Source organism: Pelodiscus sinensis, chromosome 17, assembly GCF_052426305.1.
Source record: "Pelodiscus sinensis isolate ZL-2025 chromosome 17, ASM5242630v1, whole genome shotgun sequence".
NCBI classification, from domain to species: Eukaryota; Metazoa; Chordata; order Testudines; family Trionychidae; genus Pelodiscus; species Pelodiscus sinensis.
The window spans coordinates 30,605,963-30,617,624 of record NC_143068.1 but is presented as its reverse complement, the minus strand read 5'-3'; the positions used below and the strand labels follow the sequence as shown (position 1 = coordinate 30,617,624).

The window sequence follows — 11,662 nt, the reverse complement described above, 5'->3', positions numbered from 1 at the left end:
ACAGATCCGGGGATGAGAGGGACAGCAGAAAAGAGGGAGGGGAGTTGGTTGCAGGAACAACTTGTTTCTTTGCTGCTCCTGGTCATGGTGGGCAGCTTTTTGGGATCTTTCTATATTCCAAGGCGATTCCAACATTGCCAGGTTACCAACACCAGTGCAAAAACGCTCTCTCCTGTCAGGAAGGGGAGACTGGTTACAAATACCCAGGCAGGGTTATTTTTGTAATCCTAGTGATTTGTGGGCATCGCGAGAACGCTCACCACTAGCACAGCTGAGCGCTCAGTTAACCAGATTGTTTCCAGGAAGTTCATATCCTTTGCATTATTTTGCCCTCAAGCAAGTTCTTGAATAGATGCATGATATTTGACTTTAGTTCTTCTAATGCAGGGGTAGGGAACCTTTTTTGGGTCGGGGGCCACTGACCTGCAGAAAAAAATCAGTCAGAGGCCGCACCCAGGTGAGAAGCAAGGGAACCGGAGCACCAGTGCAGGCTCCCCAATGCTATAGGGGGGACCCTGAGCCTCAGGAGCTGGAATCAGGCAAGCTGAGGGCCACCCCCCTGTTCTAATGAATGTGGCAGATTTATCAGCAACTTATGAGCAGCTCTGACCATTCATCAGTCATTAGCAAGGCATCATAATAACACTGTAATCCAGTGTTTCCCAATTCTATGTGGCCACGGAACCCTTAAAAAATATGCCAGGGGAAACTGGTTGACCGAAAAAAAAAAAGATGGAAAAACTCAAGCAAAAAAAAAAAAAATGCCCCCAGCCTGCCCCTGAGACCGCGGCAGCCAGTGGTCCTTTGAAAATGGCAGCCCCGGGCAACTGCCCAGCTTGCTCACCCCTAAGACCGGCTCTGGGGGTGGGGGGGAGTGATCGGGTTCTCGCGGAACCCTGACTTTCACTTTGCGGATCCCCGGGGTTCTGCAGAGCACTCTTTGGGAAACACTGCTGTAAGCAGTCCGTGGGCCCCTAGGAATCTCACCATTTTCACTGAAGCTGAACGTGCTAGTCGAAGAGAGTAACAGACAAGATTTCCAAAGATGGATGTTAGAAGCCAGGTTCCTAAGCCCATAATTAGGCACCCAAAGCAAAGGCATGGTCTTCAAAAGTTCTGACCAATGGGGTGTTCCCTCTGCACCCTTGATAATTGACGTGGGTGCGGTCAGGCCCATAGCTCCAGCAAGGGTGACACGCACCTCGCATGGCTTCTAGTTCCTTCTTGTCTCTTCTAGGCAGTGCTGGTCGAAATGGCTGCCAAGCTTTATGTTCTAATCAACTGGCCCGATGGCAGCCGCGTGATCAACATTGAAAACATCAAAGAACCCCGGAAGCCGTTTCATCTCTACACAGTCGGGGAGCAGGTACTCGCCCGCTGCCCCGGCTTTAGTGGTCTGTACTGGGGGGTTGTGGAAGGCATAAGCGGTAAGTGATCATTTCTCCGTCCGAGGTCTTCTGATCGGGTGCATCCTCTAGCAAGAAAATGAACGCTGAAAATCCTTTTCTTCCAACAGAGCAGAAAGACATCTTAGAGAAAAGGCTGCAGGGAGATAGACAAGTCTTTGAGAAGCTAAGTAAGTATGGACTTTTGCGCTGGAGGATTCATACATCGCAGGTAGGGTCGGGCTGGAGGAAAGTTCTTATATACATGTGATGGGTTGGATCACAGGAGTCCCCTGGGGGTTGTCACCCGGTGTGCTGATCCTGCCACCGAGCCCACCACCCAGTCTCAGTGGGCCCGAAGTTCTTGTCTCCTCCAGCCAAATCCCAGAGATGGGGTGACAAAGCTACAGTATCACTGAATCAGCTCAGCTCTGGAAGGGCTCAGCTATAGGGCCCTGACAGCACCCAGGAACCCACCCCCCAAAATGGACCGAAACTCCCAATAAATCTCTCTTACCCTGTATAAAAGTTTTACATGGAGAAAGCTCATAATGATGTTCGCCCCCTTTATTGATGAAAGAGAGAGAGATGTGCTACGGGTGCTTCCCCCCGCTTCGCCCCGAGTAACAGCTCTTTACATTGGGTTTGATAAGAAAGAAAGGTGTTTTCATGAAGTATAAAAAGTAGGATTTAATTCAAGGGTTGGCAATAACAGGATAGTGGTTCACTAGGGTTAGGCCCTGGTGGGCCGCCGCTGTATTTACCTGCAAGGCTGCAGATACTGGCAACACAGCTCTCATTGGCCATGGATTGCGGCTCCTGGCCAATGGGAGTGGCAGGAAGTGGCGCGGACTTGGGATACCACTTCCCACAGCTCCCATTGGCCGGGAATGGTGCTTTGCAGTCAACAGGAGCTACGATTGCCCGCAGCTATGGCCCTGCAGGTAAATATAGTGGTGGGGGCCTGCCAGGGACTAACTGGCAGACGGGATCTGGCCCGCGGGCTGGTGTTTCCTTCCCACGGTGTAGCAGGAGTGAGAACACTGCTGTGGGAAGCAGGGCGTTAGGTGTGGGATGCTGCAATATGTGTCATTGTGGTGTCGCTTTCAGAAGAAGAACCAGCAATGCACAGTGGCTTGCAACCTCAGCCTAAGAAATCAAGGAAGACGTTTCCAAAATGGATGCCAGGAAGCTCCCCTCGCAAATACAATGATGACCGGAGCTTCTCTGCCAAACCGCTGGGAGAGGATGAAGACGCGGGTCTCCAGCGTGATGCTGCTGTCTCCTCTCTCTTAAAGGAGAGGCGCATCCTGAGTAGCATGACCAGATCCCCCTGCACCATGTCAGCCCCTCATCCCTCGTCCGCTGCCTTCAAAACACCATCTCCATTCCTGACCCTGGCTGTGCCGCTAACATCCCAAAATGAAGAAGCAAGACCTGGCACAGCTGGCAGAGGTGAACCAGCTGGGATTATTGTGTGTGAATGAGTCCAATGTTGTATTTTATTCCATTCCCCTCTATTTTTTTTTTATTTTAACATCGGTGTTAATGAAAATGTGAGGGAAGGGCCCCAAGTTCCTGTTTCTTTGCAACAGGGGTTGCAGGCCAATGCACATCTGCATTCCCTGGATGTGAAAACTACCATGGGGAGAGTTTGGTCTTCTCCATCCTTGGGGGTGTCTTCTCCAGGGGGGCTGCTTAACCAGGTGATGACTTTCTGTAGAGGCTTTTGTGTGATCTAAAGCGTGCTGAGCTCCCCGGCTCTTTTCTCAGAGGCTCACAATTCTTTCCACACAAGTGAATGAAGAACAGTCCTATTATAATGCATTTGTTGAATTATAAAAGACCCCAGTGTGCTGACTTGAACAGCTGACCTCTTTCAGGTTTGCTTATCAGTCCCTCCATTTATACACACATACTAAAACTCCATGGCCTGATCTACACTAGACCAGGAAGGGTGGTTTAAGAAACTCAACACCAGCTACCCAAAATGCAGAGGTGGAGTCAGCTTACCTTAAGCCGAGCCTTGGCGAAGTCCACACGTGGGAAGCTGATGGGAGCAAATGCTCCGATCAGCTTCGCGTACTCCTCGTGAAAGGAGGAGTATTGGATGCTCGTGAGAGCTGCCCTCAGTGTATGATTTATGGGTCTGTACTAGACCTGCTAAATCAAATGCCATAAGATCGATCTCTAGTGCGTCGATCTTCCAGTAAGTATAGATGTGCCTTGTGAAAGTAACAATGTTGTTTTCTGTGTATTTGTTGATGACTACACTAGTGACCATATACTTTTTCATTTTCATGATTCAAAAAATTGGGTTTGTGTAGTATGTAAACGAGAAGACTGAGGGTACGTCTAGACTACCGTGTTTTGTCGACGGAAGTTTTGTCGACAGATACTGTCGACAAAACTTCCGTCGACAAAGAGCGTCCAGACACATTGAGTTCTGTCGACAAAGCAAGCTGCTTTATCGACAGAACTCGGTAGTCTGGACACAACGTTACAGGCAATAACACCTTCTGTCGACAGAGTTCTGTCGACAGAAGGTGTTATGCCTCGTAAAATGAGGTTTACCAGCGTCGACAAAACTGCTGAGTTCTGTCGACGTTATGTCGACAGAACTCAGCGGTAGTGTAGACGCTGGTATAGTTTTGTCGACAAAAGTCCACTTTTGTTGACAAAACTAGGTAGTCTAGACACACCCTGAGAGGGAACATGATGACAGTTTTCAAGTACCTAAAAGTTTGTTACTAGGAGGAGAGAGAAGAACTGATCTCAACCTTTGAGGATAGAACAAGAAACAACGGGCTTAAGTTGCATCAAGGGTGGTTTAGGCTGGCCAAACTGGACAGTCTCTATGGGAAAGAATTAATGGAGACAAATTAGATATCCAAAAATGCAACACACAGAAACCTGTTGGAGAAAACTTTAACCTGCCTGGGCACTCATTAATGGATCTCAAAGTCACCATGTTGTTTCAGGCCAATTCCACAAGAGAGATACACAGGGAAGGGCTGGAACTTAGCTTAACCAACTAAAAAAAGGGCACTTAGAGCAGGTGCAAACTGTTCTTATCAGCTTCTTGTAACTTGAACACTCTAATTCACATTTTTTCTCGCTTTCTCCCCTCCACCCCTTTCCCTTATTTATTCTTGGATCTGGACTTTTAATGCTCTATTCGCCTGAAGAAGTGGGTTGTACCCACAAAAGCTCATGATAAATTACCTAAGGAGGTTGTGGAATCTCCATCATAGGAGATTCTTAAGAGCAGGTGAGACAAACTCTTGTCAGGGATGATCTAGATGGTGCTTGGTCCTGCCATGAATGCAGGCAATTGGACCAGATGACCTCTCAAGGTCCCTTCCACTCTTTTAATTCTATAATACATGCTCCCTTTCCCCAGTTTCTTTACTGATGGCACCAAGCCTTGCTTTAAATATTGTGGTTGAATTACAACTATATATGGTGACTAAGGTTTTTCTTTCTGCCTGTAAGAAATATCCCAACAGTTCAAGCCAAAGACAGCATGTTTGGTTCATTCTGTTGATAGCTTGGGACCATCAAGTAGAAGTTCTTAGATGAAGATGCTCTGAAGACCAATGGATCCAGGGGATGTCAATTTCACATTTGTCTTTTGCTTCTTGCTCCAACTCTCTTTCTAGATTACATCACCAGGCCAGTGAAAAGGAAGTCCGAAGGCATTCTAGCTCAGTGTCAGCAGCACATCTATACTAACAGGTAGTATTCCCACAACAAGGACACTGAACATTTCAAATTGCCTCTCTTAGACTCCACTTGTGGTTCAGTAGTTGTGTTTCCATTTCCTGATGCTGTTTGCTTCATAGGGTATGTCCACACTGCACCCCACATCTACACAAGCCAACCATTATTTTGAAATATTTTTTTGAAATAATGGGCGTGCTATTTCACCATCCTCGTAAACCTCGTTGCACGAGAGATAAGGGATGGCCCGAAATAGTGCGTTATTTAGAAATTTGGTGCTGTATAGATGTGCCAAATTTCAGAATAAGCTATTTTGAAATATATTTTAAATAAGATACGCAATCTGTGCTATGCAAATTGCGTAACTTATTTTGAGTTTAGGGTGCTGTGTAGATGCACCCATAGGCTATGTCTAGACTGCAGGCTTCTTTCGAAAGAGGCTCTTTCGAAAGATCGCGTCTAGACTGCAGGCGGATCTTTCGAAAGAGCAATCCGCTTTTTCGAAAGAGAGCACCCAGTGAGTCTGGATGCTCTCTTTCGAGGAAGCCCTATTTACTTTGAAGAACGCCTTCTTTCGAAAGAGGAACTTTCGAAAGAAGGCGTTCTTCCTCGTGAAACGAGGTTTACCGCCATCGAAAGAAAAGCCGCGTTCTTTCGAAATAATTTCGAAAGAACGCGGCTTGAGTCTGGACGCAGGGGAAGTTTTTTCGGGAAAAGGCTACTTTTCCCGAAAAAACCCCTGAGTCTGGACACAGCCATATAGATTGGTTTGTCCTGGCTTCTTGACAAAATTTTGAGGAAAAGGAGGAGTCCCGGAGGAGAGTTGCCTATTCCAAACCCCAAAGGATTCATGAAAGACAAAGCGGAAATGAGGGGAGTTTTCCTACCTTCCACATACACAGAACCAGAAATGGACCATAATTACACCAGCGAAAATCCAGAATAACTCAATTGAAGCCATAGTTAGGGCCTGAATTTCCACTTCCCTGCACTCATCATTTAAGCATGAACCAAATCATACATCTTCTTTGCATTTGTGTTGTAAAAGACGACACACATGTAAGCTAGTAGGGAATCAACCTCATAATATGTAACGTATTTAAACAGCCAATATTTTCCATGGAAAACCCAGGGCGGGATAATTCTGAAATTCATGCCCACTGATATCTACCTTGTTTATTTGGGATTCCACATGAAAATGGATGTGATTGGATTTTCATAGAACATTGTTGTTCACTTTAGACCACAGAGCACTTGCCAAATATGAAGCATCTTTTCCCATTGTTTGTTGGTCTTTTGTTTCTTTTTTTTTTCTAGCTTTGATGAACCAAAGACTGAAGGTTCCCCAGAAACAGGTGATTTTGAAGTAGCCCAGAAAGATTTTGGCTCTGGTGAAGTGGAAAGGTAATTAATGAAAGATGAAATTACAGGTACTCACACATAGACACATTTTCCTCGGTACTCTGAAAACAGAGGCATTCATAGGCAGTGTTCTCCCATTCTTTTCCATCCATGTGTGGAATAAATTTTATATGTGCACCAAGACATGTGTGGATGTGTACCACCAGTAGAAACACAAACCTAGCTGAGGGTGCTCTGCTAATCAGCTGGGCAGCATTTGAATGTCTCCTGAGCAGCCGCACAAACACGTGGCTTACAGGGAACACAGATACAGATTAATGCTGCCCAATAACATTTAGCAATTGCTAGACCCTCCACCCACATTGTAAGAATCGAGTCAAAACCTCTTTCAGATCTTAAGGTTTATAAGCTGGTGTCATGATGTGTTGGCTTCAGAATATCGCAGCATTGCATTAACAGGTGTGTTGTGAGCAAGACACGAGAAGTCATTCTTCCGCTCTACTCTGCACTGGTTAGGCCTCAGTTGGAGTATTGTGTCCAGTTCTGGGCACCGCATTTCAAGAAAGATGTGGAGAAATTGGAGAGGGCCCAGAGAAGAGCAACGAGAATGATTAAAGTTCTAAAGAACATGATCTATGAGGGAAGGCTGAAAGAACTGGGTTTGTTTAGTTTAGAAAAGAGAAGATTGAGGGGGGACATAATAGCAGTTTTCAGGTATCTAACAGGGTGTCATAAGGAGGAGGGAGAAAACTTGTTCATCTCGACCTCTGAGGATAGAACAAGAAGCAATGGGCTTAAACTGCAGCAAGGGAGGTTTAAGTTGGACATTAGGAAAAAGTTCCCAACTGTCAGGGTAGTCAAACACTGGAATAAATTGCCCAGGGAGGTTGTGGAATCTCCATCTGTGGAGATATTTAAGAGTAGGTTAGATAAATGTCTATCAGAGATGGTCTAGACAGTATTTGGTCCTGCCATGAGGGCAGGGGACTGGACTCGATGACCCCTCGAGGTCCCTTCCAGTCCTAGTATTCTATGATTCTATTCTATGATATCTCAGCTCTTCATGTTGTGAACATCAGGACTTTAACAGGGTTCAAAAAAGATCTAGATAAATTCATGCGGGATAGGTCTATCAATACTACTTAGTGACGGGAGAGTGATCACTTGATGATTTTCTGTTCTGTTCACTGTCTCTGGGGCACCTGGCATCGGCCACTGTGGGCAGACAGAATATTGGGCTAGATGGACCTTTGGTCTGACCCAGTCTGGCTGTTCTTATGTTTATCATTTCACCTTCAGTTTGACCTCTGTCCCACCCAAACATTGTGCTATCTCACTGTTATTATTTTTTCTTGCATTAGAAATGTGGGACCATGAAACTGACCCCAGAAGCCATTTTATTCTAAAGTTCTGAATCTCTTGTTGTGTCGTGTTTCCTGCACTGCTCTTCTCTGCACTCCTATCACTTGGGGGGCGGGTCTGATTTCACTCTGTGATAACCTGCCCACTAGAACATTGAGAGTCGGGCCAAATAGCCTAGCGTCTCTACCTCAAACTTCCTCCGAAGCTTAAAGCAAAGCGAAATGGAAGGTCAAATCATTAGGTGCTCACCCAGGCAAACTCCGATTGGCTTAACTAGTACAGTAAAACTCCAATAGTCTGGCATCCAATAGTCCGGCACTCCTGATAGTCCAGCATCAAAACGGCAAGAGCCTAGTGAGTCACAAGGTAACAGCAGCAGCAGCTGAACTGAGCAAAAAGTGTAAAAAAGGCTTAAAAAAACTAAAACATTACAGTATACAGTACAATAAAAAGGGTTAAGAACACTTTATATATAGTATATAATGTATACAGTATATATAACCAGTTTATAGTACCTCCTGATAGTTCGGCATATCTGATAATCCGGCACCATTTAGGTCCCATAGATTCCGGATTATCGGAAGTCTACTGTATTATGAGACAGCGTGCGCTTCCCAGTCCAGTTTTACAGACGCAGGTTGCTTGAGTATTCAGTGGGCAATGACATCACACCCATTGCTAGCTGATGGAGAATGGTGCTTTGAGCCAAGCCTGCCTGTTCTCTGCTTTATTTTGTTGTCTAGGACTGAGAAGATTGAGCAACTGGAGAGACTCATATTAGACCTCCAGCGAGAGGTCGTCTCCCTGAAACGCAAGGTGCAGAGGCTGGAGTCTCTGTCCTTCCAGGAAGAACCCTACAGGCAGCCATGCGAGGTGGTGGAACTGTTTAACGGCTACACAAAGGAGCAGTTGAAAGAGGCCATCCGATTCGACCAGAAAATCAGCACAGCTTGCAAAACACTCCTCTACAAGCTGTTCACGTCCGACTACATACAGAGCCACTCCATCACGGGCAGGAGGGGGAACACCTTTCGGGAGGCTAAGCCCATGATGGATGAGCGGTGCATCAAAATCATTCGGGTGTTGCTGAAGCAGAAGTTTGGGGACCACCTGAGTGACACTGTCATCACCGAGAAAATCCAAAATGTGCAGAAAGCCCTGAGGCAGAAATTTAAAACTGAATGTCTCTGAGAAGCAGGTGATTCGACTGCTCTTTTCCAAGGCAACGCTGTGCTCTAGAATCCAGTGCACCGAGCAGTTTTTCCAAAAAGTTGCTTTTCCTCTGTTGATTTGCTGATTCGGCCTCTGGGATTCGCCGGGAAAGCTCGGTGAAATATCTTCTGGAAAACAGCACATCATTGCGGCTGAAAAGTCGGTTTGCGTTCACACAGCAGGGCCTTTTTACTCGGCATTTTCCAAGTTTGACATCATTTTACAAAACCCCTCTGGTTTGCAAATCAGGCCAGAGTGTCGCTAGTTTGGTTCCATGTGTGATGAACAATTTTGGAGAGAAGCAAGACTTGGGCGGTTTCTACTGAAGAAGCCCCCAGAAATTTGGATGGGTAATTCAGTCTGATTCCTCTATTTGAACACCTCGGGTGTGAACAATGATGCTGAAAATCTCACAAGAAGTAGATTTCAAACCTGCACACTTTAGGATGTGTATTCCAGACGGACGGGCTCAGCCTTAAGATAAACCATTACCACTACCTATGCACACACAGAGACAGATAGTATTGCAAATTCAGCTCAAACAAAGCTATAACCTCTGTGTGGACTTACGAACACCACCTGTAACCTTTTCGCTAGCCTCTGATTCCTCACTTTCTCATGGATTACTTTGGCAGTAAACAAGGCAGAGAGGAAGGGTCAAAGGGAGAAACACACCACCAAACACTGAAAAGGGCTGGGAGAGACATTTTCTAAATCTCTCTCTCATAACACGCAAGGCAGTAGGCTGTCAATACCATCTGAAGCCTTGTATCGGAAGACCTCACCATTCATGGGAATGCATTCTTGAGATCACCGCAAATGGCAAAATCTGCAAACATTGGGGTGCGGAGAGGTGTTCCCAACACAAAACAAACACCTTTTTCCCACCCACTGCTGGTTTCTGGCAGTGATCATATACAATAGTGATGAATTGTGATTCTCATGCTATTTATGTGTGTCATATTCCCCGTGAGATTTCTGGGTAGCGTAGGGCTCAGGTATTAGAGTGTGCTGAAAAAGTGCCCTCCCACTGGGTCACATGGTTGGGCTGGTGCAGGGCAGGGCGCCCCGAATATGCGAAACCACAGGCACCGAAGCACTGAATGGTGAGGGCTTCCTGTTGTCGTCAGAACAAAAAATGTCACTGCGCAGGGCAACGAACGTAACCTGAACAAAAGCAACCTGTGTGAACTGTCCATGGAACTTAACAGGCTCTGGGCCCACCTGATCTTCACGGGGAATTTACATCCCTCTCCTCACTCAATCCTGCTTCACCCCTGTCAGCTGCAGGCCCCAGTTTCTGCCATGGCTAGAGCAAAATAAATCCCTTTGCTGCCACAAGTGTGTGTGTGGGAATTTCCTGTGGCAATAGTTAAACATTAAGGCCGTGTCTTCACTACACGGAAGATCGACGTTGCCACAATCGATCTTGCGGAGTGCGATTCAGCGAGTCTAGGTAAATCTCTAGGGGGTGATGCAGAACCAGAGCATGTGTTTCTGGCCTCCAAAGGCCCTTGTAACAAATCAATCTCCATCTACTTCGGGGGGAAACAAATGTGTTCTGGGACATTTCCGGGCAACAGGTCATGTGGTCAATCCCTTTGCAGGAAACGGCACCATCTGACATGTTCCCTGAGGTACAGCAAACGTGCACAGGAAATGGCCGCCGTGACGCCACGCTGCTTTCAGCCTCCTCCCGTCTAGGCAGGGCCGGGCAAGGCCCTAATGAGAGAGGGGTCACATGCTTCCCTGTAGGCAAATGAAAGGCATCCTTATCCCCTCTCCATCCTTTGAGAAATGGTTCCCGGTGCAGGGTGGAGAAGGAAGACACGGGCGGCATTTAGTCACTGCCAGGTCACTGGCAGGGTATTATCAAAGGAAGTCAGGGTTGCTGAGATGCTCCCAGGCGTGAACCTACAGGTGGAGCACAGCAGAGGATCAAAAATGCCGTTAGGAAACCAGTGGTCTCACCATTGGGTTCTCTGGCTGCTCGATACCTTGTCAGGGACCTGAGGTGAAAGGGAGGTGGTACGACCTGGTGCAGCGCTTCGGCAAGCAACTGGCCGGCAGGGGCACTTAGATGCAAGGGGTAGAGTGGGGGGCTCCCAGCTCCCTGGACTTCCTGCAGGCTGCCCCGCTAGAAGCAGAGCTCCCTGCGCTCCTGCTGCCATTTCAGGGTAGGGGGCTGCAGTCACATTTAGCCCCAGTCGCTGAGTGGTTTTTTTTATTTTTGTTGGCTGGGGGAGCGAGGCAAAGTGCACACCCACTCAGCGTGGGGTAAGTGCTGCGGGAGTCCCCCTTCCCCCCACATAACCCAACACCCTGCCCTGAGCCCCCTCCTAATACCCTCCTGCTCTGAGCCCTCATGCCCCCCAGCCTTTACTCTTGCATTCCCATCCCCAGCTCTAAGTCCTTCACTCCCTGCATTCCACCCGCATCATGAGTCCCCTCCTCATCCCCCCTGCCCTAAGCCCCTCATGCACCCCAACCTTGACTCCTGCACCCTCCTCACCTCCCAGCCCTCTGCCTTGAGCCTCTCCTACACCCCAACCTCGACTCCTGCATTCCCATCTCCAGCCCTAACTCCTGAACTCCCCGAACCCGAACCCTCTGCCCTG

General features: G+C 47.3%; 1 protein-coding gene across 1 annotated transcript; it reads left to right on the top strand.

Moving 5' to 3' along the window:
- Positions 1-434: 434 nt before the first annotated feature.
- Positions 435-11,185, top strand: LOC102446306 (uncharacterized). Its single transcript, XM_014578280.4, has 6 exons — positions 435-1,427; positions 1,517-1,576; positions 2,496-2,840; positions 5,048-5,123; positions 6,426-6,512; positions 8,576-11,185. Exons 1-6 carry the CDS (start codon positions 1,253-1,255, stop codon positions 9,021-9,023), a joined length of 1,191 nt encoding a protein of 396 aa, XP_014433766.3. The 5' UTR covers positions 435-1,252; the 3' UTR covers positions 9,024-11,185.
- Positions 11,186-11,662: the final 477 nt, after the last annotated feature.